This window comes from Diorhabda carinulata, chromosome 2 (genome assembly GCF_026250575.1).
Source record: "Diorhabda carinulata isolate Delta chromosome 2, icDioCari1.1, whole genome shotgun sequence".
NCBI classification, from domain to species: Eukaryota; Metazoa; Arthropoda; class Insecta; order Coleoptera; family Chrysomelidae; genus Diorhabda; species Diorhabda carinulata.
Genome location: NC_079461.1, coordinates 1,459,215 through 1,486,539, shown reverse-complemented (window position 1 = coordinate 1,486,539; position 27,325 = coordinate 1,459,215). Strand labels below are relative to the sequence as shown.

General features: G+C 31.9%; 1 protein-coding gene across 2 annotated transcripts in view; it reads right to left on the bottom strand.

Moving 5' to 3' along the window:
• LOC130903441 (netrin receptor UNC5C) overlaps nucleotides 1-27,325 on the bottom strand; it is a 296,118-nt gene that overhangs the window by 212,249 nt on the left and 56,544 nt on the right. For both annotated transcript variants that reach the window (XM_057815536.1, XM_057815538.1), the window contains exon 2: nucleotides 23,527-23,770. In XM_057815536.1, coding sequence (XP_057671519.1) covers nucleotides 23,527-23,605 — 79 coding nt within the window. In that variant the 5' untranslated portion in view covers nucleotides 23,606-23,770. The remainder of the gene's footprint in view (nucleotides 1-23,526; nucleotides 23,771-27,325) is intronic.

Genomic DNA, 27,325 nt, shown 5'->3' with positions numbered 1-27,325 from the left:
GTTACTTTACTCACTTGTTGTATAAATAACTATAATCGAATTTACTTTTCAGTTAGTTCAATCTAATTGTTTGAAGAAATGAATATATTTGTGTTTTTTAATATTTACACGTTGCCGGATTTGTTTTAAACACTTTTTCTATGATAATTAATGTAATGATCAATTTTGGATGGTACGTAAACTTTTAATTCTTATCTTAATGTCCGATCTGTATGTTTCTTAATAAATTCGATGAAAGAAGTGTTTCATATTAGGTTAAAATGTAAAAATTATACGATCAACGACATTAACGCAAACCCACTACCGTCTCGAATGACCAGAGGTTTTAACTAAAGCTTTCACTAGAGTCATTCCCATGGCGCTTTGTATATATAACAATTAAACCGGGGCTGCATTACAAAAACGCAGCCATTTTACATAAATTTACATGCTTAACAACTGCAGGCATCCAACGTTTTGACAAGATACATGCATAATAACCATTTAGCATTTTAGTTTGGTTTTATTGTAGTTTAAACATGTGTTTTTACTATGTTTTAAGAGCGCGTCGATTGTCTTTAATTTTTTTTTTATTTCTTCTGAAGAACTCGACTAGGCAAAACGATTTCGATGATTTTCGCCATAAAACTACATTTACATCATAGAACTACAGTACAAAGTAATATTGTATCGATATCGATGATTTCGCATTAAAAAACCACGTTTTAAAGCAATATTTTATACGATTTCGATGGTTTCAATCATAGATCTATATTATGAAGTTACACTGTATCGATTCATAAATCGTAGATTAAGAAAATGATCAAGGTTTATACATATATATATATATTGTAGTGTTTAATATTCTGGTTGTAGTTAACGTATATCAAATATTTGATTAAATGGGAAATTACAAGAAGGAAAAGGTAAAACGTGTTTTGAAAATTTTATTGTTCAATTCAGGGCTGTCCTATTTCAAAAACCGATTGTAAATCACGCATTTCCAGCTCAATATTTCAGTTTGAGAAGAAGAATTGGGGATGAAGAAGAATTACACCAAGATAGAAGAAGTTTAAGGAAGCGGAAATGATAAAATATTTAAGACAAACAATAAAAGAGAAGAACTATAAACTGGAAACAATAAACAGCCACAGAAACCTAGAACCGGATTCGTATATACAGACGATATAGTAATCGTAGCAGATACATTTAATAAAATCGAAGAAAAAGTAGACAATAGAAGACCTGAGAATGGAAATGAATATCAAGAAATGGAAAAGGATGGTGGGGAATTAAAAAAGAGAACGCGGGAAACCGCAGGGTGGCCGCTTTTCAATATCTGGGTGTCAAGAAAAGAAAATAGAAGCAAACCAAATATATCATGTTCAAAATAAAACAAAAAAGAAAGAAATAGGTGTTGAACAAAAAGATATAGTCTCGGCAGAGATGAAACAACTGAAGAAAGAAAGGTAAGCTTAAACAGGATTCGATAGGAACAGGTACATTAAGAGAGGAATGCCACAAATCCTGATAAGAAAAGTGCAAAAAGAAGCAAAACGATGAAAGAAAAGAAGGAAACGAAGGCCCGGAAAAACTTGGTTACAAACAAGTAGCACAGGAAGGAAAAATGATGAAAATCAAGAAACCCAATACTCTAATATTCGAAAAAGACTAAAGACTTGTCGAAAAGAAGATAAAGAAGAAAAAATATTTGATAGTGAGTTATGCTTTACCGGCTGAAGGTTTACTCTGCTTATATTTTCAACTGATATTGTGAGGATCAAATATTTCTTTTTAAAAACCCTTGAATCTATTTGCGAACGATGGAATTTTTTATTTTGAATCTTATTCCTCCGCTCTACAGCTCATAGTGGACCTCGGTTTCCTTTACCACATAGCTTCAAACCGACCCATCACTAGATTTTTATTTACTTTAGATCTTTTTCCTGCCTTATTCAACCAAGTTCTTCCTTCATATACTGGACTCGATTCTAACAAATTTTCTTCACCATATGTGTGATTTTGGAAAGTTTATCTGTCTTAAACCCATTCTCAAGGTTTTCCTGTACTTTGACTTTAGCTTCTGTGGCTCTCAAAATCAATTTAACTATTCTCATTGTTTACCAGGTACTAAAGTACAACTTTTCTCTATAAAAGTTGAAAAGTTTTGATGTTTTGTTCAAAAAGAGAACAAATCTGAAACTCAAACTCTTATCAATAGTAGAATTTCCAGTCCTAAATCCACCTTGGTACCAGCCTAATGTTTTTTAGCATAAAATTGTAATCTATCCGTTATAATTAATGAACGTACTTTATAAATGGTACTCGAAAGTGAATTTCTATCTCTACATCAGTTGCAACTTTCTTATTTACAAGAACTACTAAAGGAAATAAAAGTTAGAGTTACGCAAAAGATGTTTTGATCATCACCTCTGGCCTCTTCTTCAACAACCTACTACAAATCACTCGTCAATCTCAAGAATCCAAATAAAGGAGCTATAATGTATCAAAGAGCAAATTTCAAGTCTTATCAAACCTTTTTAGATTCCTCGATAGTTTAGAATCACCTTGGTGTCCAATAAAAGGAAGCATCTACCCTCAAAACTTGTCTATCTACTGTTGGAGAGATCAAAACAGATCAGGGCTTTCATCCAGACATAGCCTCGTTTTATATCGCTACAATTAATATTTTAATCTCGATTATTCGATTATTTCCATAGTTCGTTGATTTAGGCAGCAAAAAATGTGGTTTGAATTTCTATTAATGAACGAAATGACCTGGAAAGTTTTTAGAACCTTTTACCTTAGATACTCGAGCATTCATACCAATTTTTAGCCTTCGATGTTTAATCTTCTCTCAGTATATTTCGTTTAGATTCAAGTAGAACACAAAATAAATTATTAACATTGAATTTTCACCTCCTCATAATTAACAAAAAAAAATAAATAAATAAATAAGTAGGTAGACTGGCTTTCAAAACCTTGCGAATTCATTACTGTTGATCTTATCTCATGACATGTATCTTTGTTGGTTGTTCAAAGTATATCCATTAGTCATAATGCCCGGGAGACACTAATGATATCATTAATATATTTGAAACAATGACTAGGATACTTGATAATAAGTTTAAGCGAATTTTACCAATCAGAGATGTTAGATAAGATTATAAATGATCGTACTCAATAAACCAATTTTTCTATTTTATATCATGTAGGCCAGAGCTACTTTGGTTTTATATAAGAAAAAGTGAAATTCAAATTTGAGCGTTATTTATAAAAAAAATTTAATTTTTACGTATATAGAGTCATCAACCTGTTCAGGTTGCTTCAATTAATGAAGAAATTGAGTTTTAAAACGGTTTTTTAAGGCATCGGGGATCTACAACTGTTTTTCTATTAATAACCTGCTACAAATATCAATTTCTTTAAGAAATACCATTCCCTAGGAAGAAAATATTAAAAAGAGTGAATCCCAAAAAAACTGTTATCCATGAAAACAAATTTTCTGCACAATTCCCGGGATTTGAACTTCTAGTACAATATAAGGTTATAATCAGTCCACTTTCTTCGTTATCTTCATCATTGTAGCTAATTTAATCTCTTGTTAGTACTTCATATGAAGACAAGAAGTCATTTTAGACCAAGTCGTCTTTGTAGTAAATTAAAACTCGTTCTTTAACTGATCTTTTCTCTAGACGCTTAATGATTATTTTTGTTGAAGTACAGTTTGTTCAAATTGTGTTCATTGTTCTTGTTGATAGTACATGGCCCATAAAGAATTTGTTCAAAACATATTCATACTTAAATTAATTACAGTCCAACTCTATTCCTGATGGCTATCAAAATATCACCACTAGTTTACAGAAACCAATAAAAGTTAGAATGTATCCAGATGATTTGATTATATTTAATTAAATCAATTTTACAATTACACATCAATATACTTGAAAAATTAGAGAGGTAGACCAAAAACTTCTCGGTTATGTATCAAAAATGCCATATCTGAGAATGATTTTCGACTCAATTAAATTGGAACGAACACATCAAGGATCTTATCGTCAAATGGACTAAAACTTCTCTTAAATAGAGAGTGGGGATCTGACCAAGAGACTTGTACCTCAATCTACAGACACAACATAAGATCTAGGATCGATTGAGGGTCCATCGCCGTTAAAAAACAGATACTAAAATGTTTAGATACCATAGCTAATTACTGGAGACAATATTACTGAAGACAATATTAACAATGTATGTTAAGAACATACATTAACCAGCCATGACATGAAAATCCAACTAGGAATGAATTACGACGTGGATAGTATCTATAAGTTTTAGTTAAAAACGTCTTCAAGTTGTAACTTTTATTACCAAATCCATCGCTAATATAATTGGAATAAAATCCTGAGTGAAATGTTTTTTTTTTTTTTTTATTTTCGATTCAAATACGAAATATCGCTATCAAAAATTTTCATACTTTCAATTATTTTAGACATATTTATTGCTTGTACATGTCTTTTCCACCGGCCTAAATAATCGTTTATGTTTCGTCGTGAGTTCCAACAAAATCTAATGTTTGTTTTTACATCATTACATCATATTAAATAAGTACTAGGTACTAGCGTTGCTGAGGCGTTTGTTAGCATTTTGACGTCTACCATTTCTATTCAAATTTGTATAACCGTCTTTACCGATAAATTTAAATAAACTGAAGACTGAACGTAATTTTCTCGTGAGAAGTTTTTTTATTGTTTTACCAACTAATGGTAAATAACTATTATTTTCATTCAACCGTATAAATAGTAAATTTATACATTAAGACTCTTAGTTTTGATAATTATACTTCTCTACAAACTTTAGCTGCTCTATCTAGTAGAGTTTTTAGGTTAGGTTAGGTTAGGTTATTAGAAAAGTTATTAAAACTTATTATTTTTCGGTTCATATGAACTTAGATGAATTATATTTCGATGTTGATCATGAATTATGTTCTTGAAACTGTTTATGTTCAAAATAATTGTCTTAAATTACCTTAAAAATACAGTTTATATACTATTATCTAACCTCACTTGTAAATATTTCCAAATAATATACTGATTAATAATAAAATTGAAATTTGACTATTGTATTTGTATAAAAATAACGGACTGCTGTACAACATGTTATGTCATGTCATGTCAAAGATGTTTAATCAGTTTTAGCAACCTAACCTAACTTGGGCTTTGAAATACCAACACTGGGAATGTCAAGATGTGCTGTTGTGATGCGTGAAAATAGGGGATACAAAGAATATTAGCTGTTGCTTGAATATCATTAAATTCCTTGATCATTTTCTTAACCTACGATTTATAAATCGATATAGTGTAACTTCATAATATAGATCTATGATTAAAACCATCGAAATCGCATAAAATATTACTTTATACTGTAGTTCTATAATGTAAATGTAGTTTTATGGTAGATATCATCGAAATCACTTAGAGTGTTGATGTATAATGTAGTTCTATGATCTAAATCATCTAAATTGCTTGGAATGTTGCTTTATAATGTAGATTTATGGTTGAAATTATCGAAATCGTATAAAATATTGCTTTATAACGTAAATTTGTAATGCGAAATCATCGATATCGATACAGTATTACTTTATACTGTAGTTCTATGATGTAAATGTACTTTTATGGTAGAAATCATCGAAATCTCATTTATTGTTACTTTATAATTTAGTTCTATTGTCAAAATTATTGAAATAGTTGGTTTGTTGCTAGGTATCGTGATTCTATGGTATTTTCTGTCGTTTAGATGTTCAAAGAGTACTTGGAAGAGGTGCCAGAGGGAAAGTCGATGCTCAACATCAGCGAATTGAGTCTAAGATTCCTCAAATTCTCCTTGATATACGATTCTCACGTCTATATTTTAGATAAATTAGTCCTATGGTCGAAATCAACTACATCGTATTAAATGTTGTTTTATAATATAGTTCTGTGATCTAAATCGACACAGTGTTACTTTATAATGTAGATCTATGATTGAAATAATCGAAATAGCATTGAATTTTGTTTTATATATTTTATAGTTCTGTGATCGAAATCCATACAATGTTACTCCACACTATATATTTATCGTTGAAATCATCTATAGTATTACTTCATGATATAGTTCTTTGGTCGAAATGATCGGAGTAAATAGCATTGTTTCCCTATAATGTAGTCCTATAATATAAATCATCTGAATAACAAAAAATGTTGCTTCATAATGTAGTTTTGTGGTTGAAATAGATACAGTGTTAATTTATAATGTAGATCTATGGTTAAAATCATCGACATCGCATAAAATATTGCTTTAAAACGTGGTTTTAATATGCGAAATCATCGATATCGATACAATATTACTTTGTACTGTAGTTCTATGATGTAAATGTAGTTTTATGGTGAAAATCATCGAAATCGCTTACATTGTTGCTTTATAATGTAGTCCTATGATGTAAATCATCGAAATCGCTTACATTGTTGCTTTATAATTTAGTACTATGATCTAAATCATCTAAATTGCTTGGAATGTTTCTTTATAATGTAGATCTATGGTTAAAATCATCGTCATCGCATAAAATATTGCTTTAAAACGTGGTTTTTATATGCGAAATCATCGATATCGATACAATATTACTTTATAATGTAATTCTATGATGTAAAAGTAGTTTTATGGTGAAAATCATCGAAATCGCTTACATTGTTGCTTTATAATGTACTCCTATGATGTAAATCATCGAAATCGCTTACATTGTTGCTTTATAATGTAGTATTATGATCTAAATCATCTAAATTGCTTGGAATGTTTCTTTATAATGTAGATCTATGGTTAAAATCATCGACATCGCATAAAATATTGCTTTAAAACGTGGTTTTAATATGCGAAATCATCGATATCGATACAATATTACTTTATAATGTAATTCTATGATGTAAATGTAGTTTTATGGTGAAAATCATCGAAATCGCTTACATTGTTGCTTTATAATGTAGTCCTATGATGTAAATCATCGAAATCGCTTACATTGTTGCTTTATAATTTAGTACTATGATCTAAATCATCTAAATTGCTTGGAATGTTTCTTTATAATGTAGATCTATGGTTAAAATCATCGTCATCGCATAAAATATTGCTTTAAAACGTGGTTTTTATATGCGAAATCATCGATATCGATACAATATTACTTTATAATGTAATTCTATGATGTAAAAGTAGTTTTATGGTGAAAATCATCGAAATCGCTTACATTGTTGCTTTATAATGTAGTCCTATGATGTAAATCATCGAAATCGCTTACATTGTTGCTTTATAATGTAGTATTATGATCTAAATCATCTAAATTGCTTGGAATGTTTCTTTATAATGTAGATCTATGGTTAAAATCATCGACATCGCATAAAATATTGCTTTAAAACGTGGTTTTAATATGCGAAATCATCGATATCGATACAATATTACTTTATAATGTAATTCTATGATGTAAATGTAGTTTTATGGTGAAAATCATCGAAATCGCTTACATTGTTGCTTTATAATGTAGTCCTATGATGTAAATCATCGAAATCGCTTACATTGTTGCTTTATAATTTAGTACTATGATCTAAATCATCTAAATTGCTTGGAATGTTTCTTTATAATGTAGATCTATGGTTAAAATCATCGTCATCGCATAAAATATTGCTTTAAAACGTGGTTTTTATATGCGAAATCATCGATATCGATACAATATTACTTTATAATGTAATTCTATGATGTAAATGTAGTTTTATGGTGAAAATCATCGAAATCGCTTACATTGTTGCTTTATAATGTAGTCCTATGATGTAAATCATCGAAATCGCTTACATTGTTGCTTTATAATTTAGTACTATGATCTAAATCATCTAAATTGCTTGGAATGTTTCTTTATAATGTAGATCTATGGTTAAAATCATCGACATCGCATAAAATATTGCTTTAAAACGTGGTTTTTATATGCGAAATCATCGATATCGATACAATATTACTTTATAATGTAATTCTATGATGTAAAAGTAGTTTTATGGTGAAAATCATCGAAATCGCTTACATTGTTGCTTTATAATGTAGTCCTATGATGTAAATCATCGAAATCGCTTACATTGTTGCTTTATAATGTAGTATTATGATCTAAATCATCTAAATGGCTTGGAATGTTTCTTTATAATGTAGATCTATGGTTAAAATCATCGACATAGCATAAAATATTGCTTTAAAACGTGGTTTTAATATGCGAAATCATCGATATCGATATAATATTACTTTGTACTGTAGTTCTATGATGTAAATGTAGTTTTATGGTGAAAATCATCGAAATCGCTTACATTGTTGCTTTATAATGTACTCCTATGATCTAAATCATCTAAATTGCTTGGAATGTTGCTTTATAATGTAGTTTTGTGGTTGAAATAGATACAGTGTTAATTTATAATGTAGATCTATGGTTAAAATCATCGACATCGCATAAAATATTGCTTTAAAACGTAGTTTAGTAGTTAGAAATCATCGATATCGATACAGTATTACTTTATACTATAGTTCTATGATGTAAATGTAGTTTTATGGTGGAAATCATCGAAATCTCATACATTGTTACTTTATAATGCAGTCGTATGATTAAAATTATTGAAATAATTAATTTGTCGTTCGGTATCGTAGTTCTATGGTATTTTCTGTCGTTTAGATGTTGAAAAAGTACTTGAAAGAGAATCGTAAAAAATGAAAATTTTATTATGCGATAGTATTCGTCCCACGACCGACGACGTGTTCGGCCTTTTCTACATGTAGGTATATACATCTGGTCTCCTGTATTGTTGCAAGGGATTAAACAATAAATCTGGGATATATGGGAGTATCTGGACAGACATGGCTGATGCGACTCCCACTTTATGTCGATATACAATGTCACTCGACGTAGTTAATCTGTAGCGATATGTAACACGAAAGATATCAAGTAGGCAAATTATATCATTCGAAAACAATGAATTCGTTGCACCCACGTATCGGTTGATTTACGTGAATTTTTCATATCATATCCATGGAATATTGATGATATTTCGATATACCGGGTGGACCAACCAAAACTTTTTTCTCTATTTCAAATTTTGGGTGACTAATTCTAAGTCTGTGTACTATGACTTGTTATGGGAGGGCCGCTGATCAATACTTTCCTTTATTTATCTCAATTTTTGACCTCTGGAAATTGATTTTCATTCTGATATAGACTATGGACCGCGCTATTCATTATACGTACATCGCTACATACCTAACCTAACCTAACCTAACCTAACCTAACCTAACCTAACCTAACTTACCTTAGTGTCTTTTGCATGTTTGTTAGCATCCTACGTTTCCTTTAATTCCTTGGTGAGGCAGCACCCACAAAAATTTAACATCTAAGCTGTTGTTTCGTAGTAATATTTTTTAAGGAGCTCAGGACGTTTAAGGATTGTGTTATTATTACAATTTTTCGTAGATTTGACGATTGAATTTCAACCAAAACTTGTAGGGTAGCCTATTCCTGTTTTATATACAAAGCTTACATCAGGTAATTTACGTAAATTTGAAGGGAGGTTTTATAAGAAGCGATAACAACAGCCCCAAGCCTAAAAACACATTTTTTTCCCCAAAACTTCAATTTCAGTAATTCTATCTTTACTTGATCCGAATTTTTTACCAGCGACCATTTTTTTGAGATGAGGGAATAGCCAGTAGGCACTGAGGGCCAGATTTGCACCATACGGTGGATGAGGAAGCGATTCGAAATTTCCAATTTAAACGTTGTTATCGACTTGGTGGAATAGTGGTTTTTTCTTCGACATATTAGGCCGTTTCCTCTATGTAGTATTCGCTATTAATTGTCTTTCCCTTTTGGAAATACTAAAATAATGGAGCCGTAACCTTCCCAGCTAACTGGACGCTTCAGTTGTGGTTCACCAGCTACAGTTTTGATTCCGGAGTGAAGTGTTGGATCCATTGTCACATATCGATACGAAAATTCTGATTCATCACTTGTAAACATGTTCAATAAACCCATTTCGATACAAGCTTTCTCGTGGTCGAATTTTCATGCATTATTGGAGAAACTCAGTACCTTTGCCTCAACTATCTCGCGCAATTTCAATTTACGATTAGATATAACCAATTCGTGAAGTTTTTTGGAGTAACCATCTCAATTGTACGACCAGAACGTTCACCATCATACGACCACGTTTAAATTCAGCTAACCAATATAAAATGGTTCCTTTCGATAGAACAGAGTCTGGATAAGCTGTATTACTGAGCTTGTAAAGTATTTTTTTCATATCAAGATTGTTTTGAAAATAAATAAAGTAGCTTTACTTAAATGGCTGTCACTTTTTGCAGATTAATCGAAATGTCATGTGTTTTTGACAGTTGGTACTTCATAAAAGTCATATGAATTTGTCAATGGCAACGCCATCTGTGCGTCAGTCACACGACTTATTAATTAATGTATTTAGAAGTTGGAATTGATGTAGAGTTTCGATTGAGAGTTCTGATTTTAAAAATACTCAATTCCCACCTACAGAGAAGTGATAATTTATTTAACAAAAAGGTTAATAATACTTTTAAACGGTTATTGTATTTATTTGAAAACGATTCTACGCAATTATATTCGAATATATTGATTAATTCTTTCGGATTTATCAGTTAACTTCCTTGTCATCAACGTAGTGAATTGGCAACGCTGGACGGCGACTAATATATTCACAAACGTTCTTTAAAGCTTACAAGCATATCTAGTAAGCGATCTCCTAATATAAATTAAGGCAATTAAGAGAATCATGTCTAAGGAACCCTTCTCCTAATGATATGTAGACCCAGATGAATCTAACATCTTGATTATGTCGAATAGCGGGGGATTTTCACTAACGTACTTATATATAAACGATTTTACAATCATTTTTTGTTTGTTTCTTTGTTCCAGCTTCGTTTATATACAAAACAAGGTGTTAGATAACCGCGTGAATATTTTAGGATTACGTTTAAATTATTTGCGACACACTATATATATATATATATATATATATATATATATATATATATATATATATAAGGATATTTCTGACAATATACTTATTTAAAAAATTATTTTTTTTCTAAACAAAAGGCTGCAATATTCATTGTTTCAATTTTAATCCATTAATCCCGTCGTGGAAACTTCCATTTCAGCAACTTCCTAAATGCTGCACATAATGAACATCAGCTAGAAAGACATTTAATTTTTTTGTTATTTTTGAATTAAAATTCAAGTCGGATAATATAGTGTTTTTCATGTTGGTACAATCTTTTGTTTAGGCCGTGATTAAATGTACGGTTCCCGGTAGAGTAATAAAAATGTAAATGATTTTCAACACGTTCAAATCAGAACCGGGCTTCACCAAAATATTTCATAGCGATAGACAGAAAATTACTGGGAATCTAGAGATAATTTAGGCTTGTACTCTAGTAGTTGCTTTACATTGAACAAAAAGTACTTACTGGTTGTCTTTTGACAATAAAATTATAATTATAAGATCCAAAAGCTTATGGTAGAACTGTTGCAGCAACTAAATTAGTAGAAACTAACAAAAGACAATTTAGACTAAAACCCCGATGGATAAATTGGAGAGGAATAGGCATCCAGATAATTAGAATCAAGTTATTTGTAATGGGAAACTTTATACCAAGGGAATTGGACTAGATTCTAATTACTGCAAAACTCGGGGCGTTTTCTCTGTATCCTATACCGATCAAAAACAGGTTAAGTAACAACATTTAGACTGGAACAAGTTCTGAATATAATTTTTTTCTTGTTTACGTCTTTGATATCAAAGAGTTCTTCTCCTCGGGCGAGTTCCCTTCCATTCCAATCTCCTACTGGTAGATCTTTATCTGTTTCCTTTCTTACAGTTGTTCGTCCCTGGAAGTTTCCTTTCCAGTATTCACTATGACCACCAGCGTTCTGTTTTCTAATTTTTTTTGTTTTTCAAATCATTCTACTCTCATTAATTGTCATATTTTTCATTTTATCTATCCTTCAACTCGACTATTTATCCTATGTAAGTAGCGTCATCTATAAACAAATTGTGACAATACGCATTGGGACAAAACTAACTTATAATGGCAAAAATGTAATACTAATAGTAGCTACCTAAAAAGATTGGGGTTGTATAAGTCTTCGATTTTGGTTTTGGTTCTATTTTTCTAAAATCCAAGATCTTCAACTTCTGTAGGTTGTAGTTTTCGGGAAAGACGTGCCTTGGTTGCTGATTCCACAAAGGATCCCAATAAATTGACGACGTTTCTTGTATGTTCTAAGCTGTCCAAGTTTCTGGTCAAAGCTGGATCGTCGAACAGCTCTCTCCAGTTCGAATCGATCGTCTTCAAGGTATGTTTGATAGCAAATTCCAAATGTTTGAGCAATATATTAAAAATGTATGAATCTGAGCTTTGTAGGCTGTTAAAAGCTGTTGCTGAATACATAGCTGTTGAGTCTTAAACAGGAAGTTTTGGTGAAGCTGCAAATCTAGGTCTTTGAAGTAATCCGTTGGTGATATAGGCCAGGAGATTCCCAAAAGCTCAAGATATCTCATAATTTGCTGATTAACGACTTTCTCCATGACCTTGGCAATAGATGGGACTAAATTTTTCACAAACATGTAGCGTTTTTCATACTTTCTGAATATTCAGCATCTTTTGATGGGCAAATTTCTTGTCCATTCTATTTTGGTGTGGCGTTGAATTTTATTTTGAACGTTTCACGGAAACTGCGGATTCACACTATGTGTGAGATGTATGGGTATCAGAACGTCTCTTTTTGAAGACCTGTTTCAAAATAAACTAAAACGGAATGTACCAATAAGATCCAGGTGCCAGTAAAAGAAAAAGTGAAATACCAAGACGTGACATATATTTCCAAGCAAGTTATTTGTTCATGGGGGGCATTTGGTAGGCGATGTATTATCTAATTCGATCCATGGACGCTCCAGTAGTCTTTTGAAGTATCAAAAGACTACCAAACCTTGAAACAGACGAATCGAAACTCAATTATCGGTTGGATTGACATTTCTAAGGATACTGCGAAAGAACAAGTTTGAGATTCCCGGGAATCAAACTTTGATTGATAGAACAGTTAAAACTATTCAGATAATCGATTAAAATACTAGGAAAAAACACAGAATCAATTCGATTTTTTTAGGATTAACCCCAGTTCTACAAAGTGGCATCATCTAGGGCTTTGTAGGCTGTTAAAAGCTGTTGCTGAATACATAGCTGTTGTGTCTTAAACAGGAAGTTTCTGTAAAGCTGCAAATCTAGGTCTTTGATGCAATCCGTTGGTGATATAGGCCAGGAGATTCCCAAAGGCTCAAGATATCTCATAATTTGCTGATTAACGACTTTCTCCATGACCTTGGCAATAGATGGGACTAAATTTTTCACAAACATGTAGCGTTTTTCATACTTCCTGAATATTCAGTATCTTTTGATGGTCCATTCTATTTTGGTGTGGCGTTGAATTTTATTTTGAACAGAATCAATTCGGTTTTAACCCCAGTTCTACAAAGTAATATCATCTAAGGCCATTTTCATGATGTTGCCGATTGTTTCTGGGTCTCTACTCGATATCAGTACAGCTACATCATAATCATATGGTTTTTTCTTGGTATGGATCGAACCTACAAGGAGGAGATCTGTTTTATACGACAGGGAAAAGAGTTTGCTTTTGATATTTTCTCTTAAATCTGTTTTTTCATGTACTCTTCAACTAATACCCCTCTTGTGTCGGTAGAATGTTTAACAAGACATCTCGTAGTTGAGCAGACGCCTTCTTCTGGGATAATAATCATCCAAACAATAATAATTATTAAAAATTACCGCAAGTTTGATATCAAATTAATTTCCAATTAAAATATAATAGAAACGTCGATTGAAAATTCGTTTTTTTTTTTTTATAATCTCTAAATTCAGTTCACGACCTCTACTCCATGGCTATGACAAACAAACACACAATTCAACTATATAAATGTAATTGTAGTTGTTATCCTAACAATGCGATTAATAATTTCCATACAAGCGATCTATAGCATGATAGTAATTTGGTTTTAGTAAATTTATTTCCGATTATCTGTTTACATTTAATTTCGGAGGGTGAAGTTTTCCAAATTGAAATCGCTATTTATCGATAGCCATGAATTACGATTGATAATAATCGTATTTCAACTTGATCGCTTTGCAAATTTCAATTCAGCTGATCATTTGGAGTTTTCATTAAACCAAGCATCCTACAAATCAGAATCAAATCCATCGGAAATATCCGGAAAACTTGAAAGATTAGAGGCCAGTGGAATTTAGATGATTCTTAACACTTAACACAACAACAGAACTTCGATCATTCGAATAATACATCGAGTGATGTTTCAATCACATATTTTCGTCTTTGTCCTCGATTAATTAGCAAAATTTTCAAATATTTATACGTCGAATCAACCAAAAACGATGTTTATTTGGAAAGGGTACTGTTTCTCGATAGCTTCCCTATTTTTTCAGTATTTTTTTGGGGAATCTGGACAAATTATTCGAGAAAACTTCTTTCAAGATTTTTATTTGATGAATCCTCATCGTTTATATCAAAAATATCAAAATTGATAAAGATAAAGGTCATTCAACACATCAAAAGTGTCTTTTCCTAGTATTTTAATCGATTATCTGAATAGTTTTAGCTGTTTTATCAATTAAAGTTTGATTCCCAGGAATCTCAAACTTGCTCTTTCGCAGTATCCCTAGAAATGTCAATCCAACCGATAATTGAGTTTCGATTCGTCTGTTTCAAGGTTTGGTCTAGTCCTTAATCCTCTTTCCAAACAACAGCTACAATCTCTTGTACATTGAAGTCTTTTGATACTTCAAAAGACTACCGGGGCGTCCATGGATCGAATTAGATAATACATCGCCTACCAAATGCCCCCCATGAACAAATAACTTGCTTGGAAATATATGTCACGTGTTGGTATTTCACTTTTTCTTTTGCTGGAACCTGGATCTTATTGGTACATTCGGTTTTAGTTTATTTTGAAACAGATCTTCAAAAACAGACTTTCTGATACCCATACATCTCACATATAGAGTGAATCCATTAGAATTTGAATAAAAACCCCAAACGACCACAGTTTCCGTGAAACGTCGACACATTTTGTTGTGCATAAATTCCATAAATATCGCAGCGAATCAAATCTTCTTGAAACAAACCGAAGCACTTTGGTAATCGTTTTTCCATGGCTCGAAATGAACTAACACAGACAAAAACTGTCGGGATTAGATATAATTATAAGGATCGAATATAACTGGAAGCTAGTCACTCATAATTTTTTGATAATTAAAGTAGTTTACGGCATTATCAATGTCTAGTGACGTGATATTCATTAAAAATTAGAATGACTGGTATAAACCGGATGGTATTTTGCAATTCTTTCGATTAGCCACTCGATTCCACCCCTCTATTAACGCACACCCCGAAATCAATTCGGTCCGAACGCCGTCATATCCCAAAAGGCGATAAATCACCTCAAAAAATCAAAGCAAGCTAATATGAAGTATCATCATCAGGAACGCATATAAATCGCAGATACCCACGGTAATTGAAATATCCCTAATGGCGTTTCTCTGTAAACAATCGCCTGTAGTCGACTGGGGGCGATCAGTCACTTAGCGAGCGATGGATCCATTCGTATATCGCGAAAAGCGGTTTGGTACGCATTTGTTTTTCGATTTGGATTGAAAAAGGGTGTCCCCGGAGGTAGAATTTGTCTCCGTTAGAAGTTTATGTTTTTTAAGGATATTAGCGGATGAAGGATGTGTTGTCGTTTCGTTTAAATTATTACAGGTTGGGATAAACAACTTGTTAATTTGATAAAATCGAGCAGCGGGACAAGAAATCCTCTTATCGAGTCTTTTTTTTTCAAACCAATATAGTTTCAATAATGTAATTTGATCAAGATATCGGTGGTGGTTCAGAATAGCTTTCATTATACTTTTTCTCGATTTTTTTAACATATCAGCGTGGAAAATGAGCAATATTATCGAAAGCAACAACATCTCTATGCCATTCGTCATCCTTAAGTTGTTAAATAAATTTTTTAGCCGTTCATCTAAAAAACCATCTGCATTACGACCTGCTTATCATAGTACAAGCTTACCGACACCATCTCCATCGATGAATTAACAAGAATCGAAATTTGAAAGTTTGGTAACCCAAAAAGACATATCTAAAGACAATTTTGACTATAAACCATCGATCTAAGATCAAACCTAGTCCACTTAACAATATGATTTGACTATGCTGATACTAAATGAAGTAATAACGCCTCGGTGGTTCTTTCTAAGGTGTAACTTGTGTTTTAAATCTTTTTAATGACTGTTTATCTAACGAACCGTCTGCACTACGACCTGTTTCTTATAGTACCAGCTTACCGACACCATCTCCATCGATGAATTAACAAGAATCGATATTTGAAAGTTTGGTAACCCAAAAAGACATATCTAAAGACAATTTTGACTATAAACCATCGATCTAAGATCAAACCTAGTCCACTTAACAATATGATTTGACTATGCTGCTCCGAAATGAAGTAATAACGCCTCGGTGGTTCTTTCTAAGGTGTAACTTGTGTTTTAAATCTTTTTAATGACTGTTTATCTAACGAACCGTCTGCACTACGACCTGTTTCTTATAGTACCAGTTTACCGACACCATCTCCATCAATTAATTAACAAGAATCGAAATTTGAAAGTTTGGTGACTCAAAAAGACATATCTAAAGACAATTTTGACTATAAACCATCGATCTAAGATCAAACCTAGTCCACTTAACAATATGATTTGACTATGCTGATACTAAATGAAGTAATAACGCCTCGGTGGTTCTTCCTAAGGTGTAACTTGTGTTTTAAATCTTTTTAATGACTGTTTATCTAACGAACCGTCTGCACTACGACCTGTTTCTTATAGTACCAGCTTACCGACACCATCTCCATCAATTAATTAACAAGAATCGAAATTTGAAAGTTTGGTGACCCAAAAAGACATATCTGAAGACAATTTTGACTATAAACCATCGATCTAAGATCAAACCTAGTCCACTTAACAATATAATTTGACTATGCTGATACTAAATGAAGTAATAACGCCTCGGTGGTTCTTTCTAAGGTGTAACTTGTGTTTTAAATCTTTTTAATGACTGTTTATCTAACGAACCGTCTGCACTACGACCTGTTTCTTATAGTACCAGTTTACCGACACCATCTCCATCAATTAATTAACAAGAATCGAAATTTGAAAGTTTGGTGACCCAAAAAGACATATCTAAAGACAATTTTGACTATAAACCATCGATCTAAGATCAAACCTAGTCCACTTAACAATATAATTTGACTATGCTGATCCGAAATGAAGTAATAACGCCTCGGTGGTTCTTTCTAAGGTGTAACTTGTGTTTTAAATCTTTTTAATGACTGTTTATCTAACGAACCGTCTGCACTACGACCTGTTTCTTATAGTACCAGCTTACCGACACCATCTCCATCAATTAATTAACAAGAATCGATATTTGAAAGTTTGGTAACCCAAAAAGACATATCTAAAGACAATTTTGACTATAAACCATCGATCTAAGATCAAACCTAGTCCACTTAACAATATGATTTGACTATGCTGATCCGAAATGAAGTAATAACGCCTCGGTGGTTCTTTCTAAGGTGTAACTTGTGTTTTAAATCTTTTTAATGACTGTTTATCTAACGAACCGTCTGCACTACGACCTGTTTCTTATAGTACCAGTTTACCGACACCATCTCCATCAATTAATTAACAAGAATCGAAATTTGAAAGTTTGGTGACTCAAAAAGACATATCTAAAGACAATTTTGACTATAAACCATCGATCTAAGATCAAACCTAGTCCACTTAACAATATGATTTGACTATGCTGATCCGAAATGAATAAGGCCCAGACTGAAAACAATTTTGACTGTAAACAATTGATCTGAGGTTTATGTTTTAGTGCAGGATTTGGACTGAACCTGAAGCGAAAATTAAACAACGTGGAAGCTCGTCGGCGATGCCGGTCGAAGACAAGTTTAACTGGACAGTCCATAGACATAGAGTTACCTTCTAAATCGATTATTTCTTTATTATCTGGATAAATTATGAATGTATTGTCTCAAAATGAGAGTTAAAACCGTTTTCTTTCTTTTATTTTTTATACCTACAAGATGTGAATATCACAAATGAGAAATGTGTGCGTATTTAATTAGAAATTTTTCTGGTAATTTGTAGTGTTTGAATAAATATTATGTGGTGTATAAAAACAGTCAGCGTATTCTTCACGAAACTAGCAACAAACCGATAATCATTAATTAATGAATATTTATATTAAAACGGCTATTGAGACGTCCATTAACCTATTTTTCGTCCGGGTGGTGCTTAAATAAATAAATAAAAATTTATCGTAGCTTTCCAAATAAGCAAAATAGATATAATCATTTTATTTATTTTTGTAACAGAAGATTTCTCTCGTGAAATAAATATGGTTATTATATTTTGAAATCTAAACGTTTCAACGACATGATTTATCAATTAGCATAACGAATTTTGGTCATTAATATTGGGAAATATTTTGGTATAATGTCGACCGTCAAATATTATGTTTACAAAAAAATAGATAAGAGACCCGGATGGAAGCTAGATCCAGTATTTACAGGCTGATCCATCAATTCCACTCCTTTTTAAGAAGTCTTGAATGTGGAATGGTTGCAATTTCCAGAGATCTTCGTCTTCTAATTCATACGCATCCAGATGTAGTACTCTGAAGTTCCGAGGTTTCGTCGCATCATCAGCTGCGTCTTCAGGTGTTCTTTGAAGCGACAGTGCCCCGATAGAAAACCTGTAGATTGTTCTCACTTTGATTATAATTTCCCAGAAGAGTCTCAGCCTCTGTAGGTTGTCCTAATAATTGGTTTTGCTCCTATCCAGTGCTTTCCACTGTCCTGGAATCCATTGCCTAGGTCGTTCAATTTTTCTAGATCTCAGGAAGAGGCTGATTATTCCAAATGGAACAGGACATTAGTCATATTAAAAAAAGTTTGTTATTGTCGGTTCCCAGGTAGGAAATTGAAGTCGAAATATCTCCGAATACAAAACACGGAGTTTCATTTAAGTGGAAAGTTTGAAAATGACGCGCTACTGTCACGCAAACTTTCATATGTCAATTTGGAATGTTCGCATCCCTTTTCTGAATATCCCAATCGACAGGGACGGAAGGACGTCGGTTTTCCCCTAGCTCCAATTTTCTAATGTGTTGCTCCTTTTGAAAGTATAAGTGAAAATTCAAGCGGAAAACCGTTTTAGCAGAAAATTTTTGTACTTGGAGACAACGAGTAATTCATATTGACTAATTCAGTAAATTTGGAGTATTGTGGACACTTAATTAATTAACCAAAGAGTTTTTTTCTCACTTTTTATATTTTTTTTCCATGAACCCTTTGCCAAAACGCTCTGATGCAAACATTTCCGCAATTCCTCTCTTTTTGATTTTGATTTTGTTGTTTCTAACGATACGTTTGATTGTATTAACGACTTTTTGGTTATATCCGTTAATTGTGTAGAGAAATACTTTAAAAACATTTTTTTTAACATACTAAGTAAAACAATGAAGCTAAAATACATAATTATATCCGCGATAAAACGATATTTTCGATATTTTCGATATCTATACCCAAATAAATAAAATCGTATAATTTCAATGAAAATTCTCAAGCTTTTCTGCATATTCAGTAATTGTTGATGTATGGAATAAAGCTCGTAACGGAATGGGAAATGGCGCAGTCGACCGTTTATCCTACCAGCTGTTTTAACAAGTTGGGATGGATTCACGCAAATTTACTCCTGTCCGTCTGGATTTCTGTCTGTTCCTTTCATTCTACAAATTTCAAATATATCAAAATATAAGAATTTCCTTAAGTATTGATGTAAAATTTATCGGATTATCGATATGTAAAATATTGGATTTTGTTCAAACAAACTTACACTACAGATCAAAAGTTTTTGCACATCCCGAAGATGCTTTTTTCTCTTCCCTGTCCAATTAGTCTCGCAATAATTCAATCGGGATAAGGTCGGGTAATTGTGATGGCCAAAATACTCTTTGGAGCGTGTTTTACCTCAAACTGCGGCTTCTTAATTTTATTCTGACGTATACAAATTTCATATGAAGACTTCTTGGTCCAAAAAGAAAATAAAAGAGAAATTTTTGACGGGTAGTGTATATTTTGAAATAATAATTCAACTGTATCCTTGTAGACGTATTGAAATTTTAGTCATTCAATTATACAGTACGACGTAATTGTTTTTATTTTTATTTTTCGACAAAAAATTCGTTTTCTGAAATAGAAGCCATTTTGTATAAACAAACTTCCTATTCGCTCCCTGTGTATTAGTAATTATCGCATCATCAATTACCCCAAATCGCAAATTAGTAACGATTCGAATAGTAGACTACTTAAATCAATCTCTACTTTACCGATAGTACCGTGACTCATTCAAAAGCGCACTTGATTTCCTTTCTAACCTCTAATAAACAACTAGTACCCAAACAAGTATTAAACGACCAGTAAATACTTCAATGCAATCAGATAATGGGGAAAAAAAGTAGTAGATAAAACAGCACATATAACCAGCTTCGAGCTTACGTTGTAGTAAGCCAAGTCGGTAACATCGGTAACTGATTTATCGGGAGAGATCGACTGTTATGTACCACGCGAATGCCAGTGGGTCTGGACATCCGACAAGTTTATATTTGCGAATTTAGTACAGCGTTGTCGAGTATTTAATTATTTACATAACGTCGAGGAAATGATTAGAATATGTTTAAATTTTGAACTTGATATGATTATATCTGATAAAATTATTACGTTAGTCAGCTTTGTGGTATTGTGGAATTTGTGTATAGCGAATCTCAATCTATTTTAGGTGCGCGAAAGGTGTGGAAACGAATGTTTTTATGTCACAACATTTTATACGATTGTTATGGTTTGCATATGTTGCACGTCGTCGTACAAGAAAACGTCTCTCTATAAACTTGGAATATTGAAATATGTTTTGTGTTAACCGTAATTTTTTATTGCGTGTCTTAAATTGTTACTACTCATTTTTTTTATATCGTTTACTCAATATATAATTAAAATTCAAATAATTACAACAACTACATATCTAATTATATATAATTAAATTATCGTTTTTTCTTTATTAGAATCAAGTATTGACCTTGAAACATTCGGAAGCTACTTTTAATGATAATAAGTAATAAATTATTAGTTTGACACGCAAACGGCGCCACAAAATTAAATAAGAGTTAAAAGACCGAATATCTAGTAATAATTGATGAATAAATTGAGTAAATTGTAGACAAATATAATTGTTTTAATTGTTACTATAAACAAACAAAAGTTGTAATAAATTTACAGCAATACCTAAGCTAAAACAACGGTGATTCTAATCGGGTATTGGTAAACGATGAAAATCCTCAGGGTTCTATATTGGAACCACTATTGTTTCTGTTATATACGGGATGTCCCACGACGAGTTAAAACTATCTGTATATATGGCAAAATACTTATAGTAAAATCATGAAAATTTCCACGTTGAGGTTTTCGTGTACGATCTTTTTAACTAAAATATTTTCAAAGATGGCCGACTTCCGGTTCTACATTCATCCGACTTATGGTATCTCTCCATGAGGCAATTCTAGTGGAGTTCAAAGGGTTGTTTCTCTTCTGTACATTGTAGTAAATTCTTGTTTGAATTATTTACGAACCGAATGTCAAGGTTCAGGACGTTGTGGAGTAGATGTTGCTCTGAAACACCATGGCGATTGTTTTTGATTCAAAGTCAATCGAACGGATAGATTTGCAATTCCAAAATATCGTAATCATCAGTTTTTCGTAGCTTTTGGCGACTTTTACTTTGTTTGGCACGGCTTTTCCTTTCCGATTCCATTCCATGGAATCTCTTCTAGATATCGGATCATAATAAAAGACAACTGATCGGACAACATTTCCTTGACCTCGTGGAAAAGCTCTGAACGTCGCTTACAACATTGTATTTGGTACTGGTTTTCCAGAATTCGAAGCAACCTCCTTGGACTAATTTTTATCTTATTTAAACGCTTTTATGGTTTCCTCAAAACAAGTTGGACCAATTTTTAGTTGTTTAAAATAATGAGCACCGAAGTTACCATAAACAGCCACCATATTTTTTTTTTTTTGTTTTTGAGGTTAAGTTGGTCGTTCGACAGTAACGCGATCTAGTAGTTACTTTTTGCGTTTTATATAAAACATAATTGATGAGATCATATTATTGATAGAATACAAATTCGGAATTTATATGAAAATTAGAATGAAATTTGCATAGAAATATCCCTGAATATAATAACCGATAGCGTGAATTCGCTAAACTAATTTCCCATTATATGGCGGTAGGAGGAAACAAAAATACAAAAAAAAAACTCCGTACGTATATAGATATGAAAATTAAGTACGATTTTTTTGCGTCCATCGATCAATAATCACCGTTAACGTCTTTGCAATTATCTTTTAAATTTTTCAACACATCAAACGTGAAAAACCTAATCGAGAATATTCTAGATTATCTCCTTCTCAAATCCCCATAGAAACAAATCTAGTTGAATCAGATCTGGCGATCGCGATGGCTATCAATGTTGGAATGACATCGTTTTGAATTAGGTCCAAATAATGAGCCCCAATCAAATTGCTCATCGATGAAACATTGTGCTAAACATTGGGCGTGTTGTTCTCCCTTCCAATAAGGATTTTATGTTCACCAGAAGTGGCAGTTTCGCCGATTAGCATAGTTATCCTATCCAAATTGTCTTTATTAATCTCCTGAGTACATATCATTAGTTTGATTAGAAATAGGATGCTTCATTATCAAAAAAATTGTTCGCAAAAACAATAAAACAAACATACAAATAAATAAATAACCAAATGAAATATAAAATCTAAATAGACGGTATTGGGAAATGATTGTGCATATTTTTTGCATTGTACAGTATTGAGCATGAAGTAGATAACTGTGTAAGAACTTTTGTAGTTTGAAGATTCGTTCAATTTGAGTCAATTCGGATTCGACAACATCAATGGTGGTGTTATTTAGTAACGTATATGATTTAAGGTTGATTAGGTCACTAGGTATGGTTCTTTGATATCAGAATTGCTCCAGAAGAAGTTAGTATCTAGATAACGTCTTTGATGAAGAAAAGAAACAAAATATGGCGTGGTGCTGAGCCTCGAAGCACTCCACGTTCTATAGGCTTCCAAGAAGACATCATTATACCCTTACAAGTTGATTTCTGATGACTCAAATCATGAAAAAGTCCTCCAGTTACCACACTATAATAGGGGGTTGTAATTATAATTGAATTGAATTATGACTTACCTTGATTGCATATGACTCCGACTTGTAGGGAAATCAAAAATATAACGGCAACAGCCGGTAGATGGGGTTGGTGTTTCATAGTAATTGTGGAAAAAGGAAAATTCCCCGAAGGCTGACAGTTAGACTCTAGGGGGCATACCACGTTTCAATAATATACTCAATATCATTCCCGTCGTGAATTTTGTCTTTGAATCTGACCGCCAGCGACGGCGGATGTCACATGTTTTCGTTGAATGCGACAGATCTGTAACAAAAAATATATTAGGGTAAGTTTGGGGTTAATTTTCAAGATTATATCGCTAAACGTCTCGTAGTTTTTTGTGGAATAAAACTGTCAAAAAAATCCTTCGTACTAGTGTTATGTTATATACACATAGTGGAATTATGATTGATGATATTTTTATAAAAATACGTCGTGCATTGTAAGTAGAAACCGAAATAAAATGGTTGAGTTGCTTAAACGTAGCAACCATGTGGTCAAATACGTGTCACAGATGACTGATCTATTCAATTTCAATGTTACGCTAGAACCTTTTTCATTTTTCATGTTGCTAAGGGTAGGTAAAAGGATATATACAGGGTATGGTCGTAAATAATACAAATTTTTACAACAAAAATAATACAAGACACTTCTTCGATTCACAAGACTAGAAAATAATTTTATTTGAACTAAACTTCATCAAAATGCATTTCAGTTTCAAAAACGACCAGATCTATAATAGAATTCGTTGAAATTGTTAAAGAATTTGAAAAAAACGATCAAAAAAACCTACGGTATCAAGAAAATTAGGAAATTTCAAATGGAAACTTTAAAATTGAGGTGGGTTCAAAATTTTCAGATTGAGCTCATTCTAAATATACTCTGGAACATATCTTACGACGATATTTTCAAATTAGAGTTTGTGGGCTATGCATAGGACATAGTTATCGTCATCACTGAAGGAGAAAATAAGAAATAACCAGCTCTAAGCGGATTCTAAGAAGATGGCTAGACCACAAAACAGAAGACAAAGTTTAACAAGATCCAAACGATGATAATGAAAGAATCCATAAAATATTTAGACTCGATAATGAGTTTTGGATAACATACAAGATATTATCAGAGAAACGCGGATCCAGGATAGATAACTTTGAGTTTTCTTAGAAGTATATACAGCTTTTTGCATAAATGTAAATAAATTGTATATGCGTATGTTTTTTTTTGATAAATCGTCTTATTTTGATGAAAAAAAAACGCTTAAAAATGAAGGGTCATTTCACTGCTTGTAAAAATAATAAAAAAACTAATTTTTTATTCAATACAAACATCATTTTGTTATACAGGGTCCTTCACGACGAGCTGAATTGATATGCATATGGGAAAGTACTGTGATTAGTGTTCTAAAAATTTGCTTGCATGGGTTTTTCGAAATGCTCGTTTCAGCTAAAATAATTTCAGTTTTTTTAAACTTCCGGTTATACCGGACTTTGTTATTTTTCACGGAATGTTATAGTTTTTATTAAATTTTTGGAATCTACACGAAATTTTAATATAACTTTATATAAGCCATAGTATGTCTAAAATCCACCATTTTTTAATTATTTCACATTTTCGAAATTTTTTGACACATGCAGCCATCCATTAAAAAAATAATATTTCAAAGTTTAAGCGAGGCAGGTTTGGGATTTTTGGGATTTGGACAAATAACACTTACAGCTTTTAAAATCTGTGAAAACCTTGTCAAAAATTTATATAGCGTGTTCAGAAAATAGTACCGAATTTCGCTATCTAAAAACTTAATTTTTTCAAATGACAACCCTCATTATTTTTACCATTTTCCTTACTATGCTTTAAATTAAGGGGACTTCGTTAGTAAATTCATATAATTCCCTTTAATTTAAAGCGTAGAATCCAATGGTAAAGATAAAAATGGGGGTTGCCGTTTGAAAAAATTGAGTTTCTAGATAGCGAAATTCGGTACCATTTTCTGAACACCCTGTATACATTTTTGTCTGGGATTTCACAAATTTTGAAAGCTGTAAGTGTTATTTATCCAAATCCCAAAAATATTAGACCTGACTCAGTTAAACTTGGAAATATAATTTTTTTAGTTGAGGGCTGCATAATTCCAAAAATTTGAAATAATTAAAAAATGGTGGACTTTAGGCAAACGATGCCTCATATAAAGTTATATTAAAATTTCGCGTAGATTCCAAAAATTTAATAACATTTTGTTTAAAATAACGAAGTTTGGGTCCATGCAAGCAAATTTTCAAAAAACTGGTCCCATATACATATCGATTCAGCTCGTCGTGAAATACCCTTTTTTCAGATAAATAAATTTATTTCAGGGAAAAAAATGTATGAAAATAAAAAAATCATTGAGGATTAAAAGTTAAACATTCTTCACTTTTCCCTTTTTGTACTTTTAATTATGGAAATATAATGCCCTCTCTCGTCAAATTAAAAAAGTTGTAAGTACAAACTTTACAATTTACAAGCGGTTTTTATATTTTAGTAAATCAACGAGGTAGTATTTTGAGATTCAAATGAGTTAGTGGTTAATAGCAAAAGCTGATTGAAGTATTATGGTCAATACAGAAGAACTTCGACATGAAATATTCATCGAGGACTCCGAGGAAGTTTTATGTACGTACATAAAACCTGCCGGAAGTAATTATGGAAGAATTAGCCGTATAATTTTATTTTGAATTATTATTCATTACAAGTGTTTAAAAACAAAGATTTTAATAGTTGATTTTTCAATAAACAAAATTTAATTTCGTTTGGAACAAATCCTCGAACGAAATTTCAGTTGAGAATATGTGTGTTCAAAATGGAAGAAAAAAAATCGAAAAATTGGAAAAAAAAAGATTCCAGCACAAATAATTTGGAAGATATTATAAAAAATAATGGAATACGTGAATTTTTTGTGTAATAATTTTATGTTAAAGATGAAAATGTAATTGCAGATTCAATTTTTGAGCTGGAATTGGTAATTTGAAGGTCGAGTTAATGGAAGAGATATTTTGAAAGAAATATCATGAGATTTTCGAGAAAAAAATTGTAATAGTAGATTCAAATGTGTAAAAAAATTTAAAAAATAGTATTATTGAAAGAATATTTCGAACAAATATTTTTAAAAGATGATTTTGCATGCCAAAATATAGAAAACACTCAAAATTAAGAAAATGAAAACCCCACTGACTAAAACTTTCTCAGAACAATAATTTCGAAGATATTATTGAAAATAAAGGCATTTCGTACAATTTTTGTGTCTTAAATTGAGCTTCCGGATCTATTTTACAACAAAAATAGGAGAATTATACTGTTCAAAATTTCACTAGCAAAAAAGGGGGTAATCCCATGTGATGGGCTCAAAAAAACGATTCTTTTCTCAATAAAGTGCTTTCTTAACATGTCTAGAATACGGTAGTGAAGTAATTTTTGAAAATTCGAAGTCGTTTTAAAGATACACTAGGTAGAAGAAAGAACTGATCGGAGCGCTGAGTTTACAGTTGGAGTCCGGGCCTATTGTGTACCGTCGACGTTATATTTGGCCCCCCTTTTATACATATATATATTAATACAAGTTTAGATAAGTTTGAGCTATTATCTATCGAAAATTTCCAAAATTTTTCTATTTTTCTATTACAAAAAACGCAAAATTTGCAACTTTCATTTCAAATGTCTAAAAACGCTGTAACTCAATTTCTACACAATATTTTTATTTTAAAATTTATATTTATACTGTCGAAATATATGTTAATAAATGATAATAAATTTAAAGCTCCATCTATTTACTGGTCCTGAAAAATC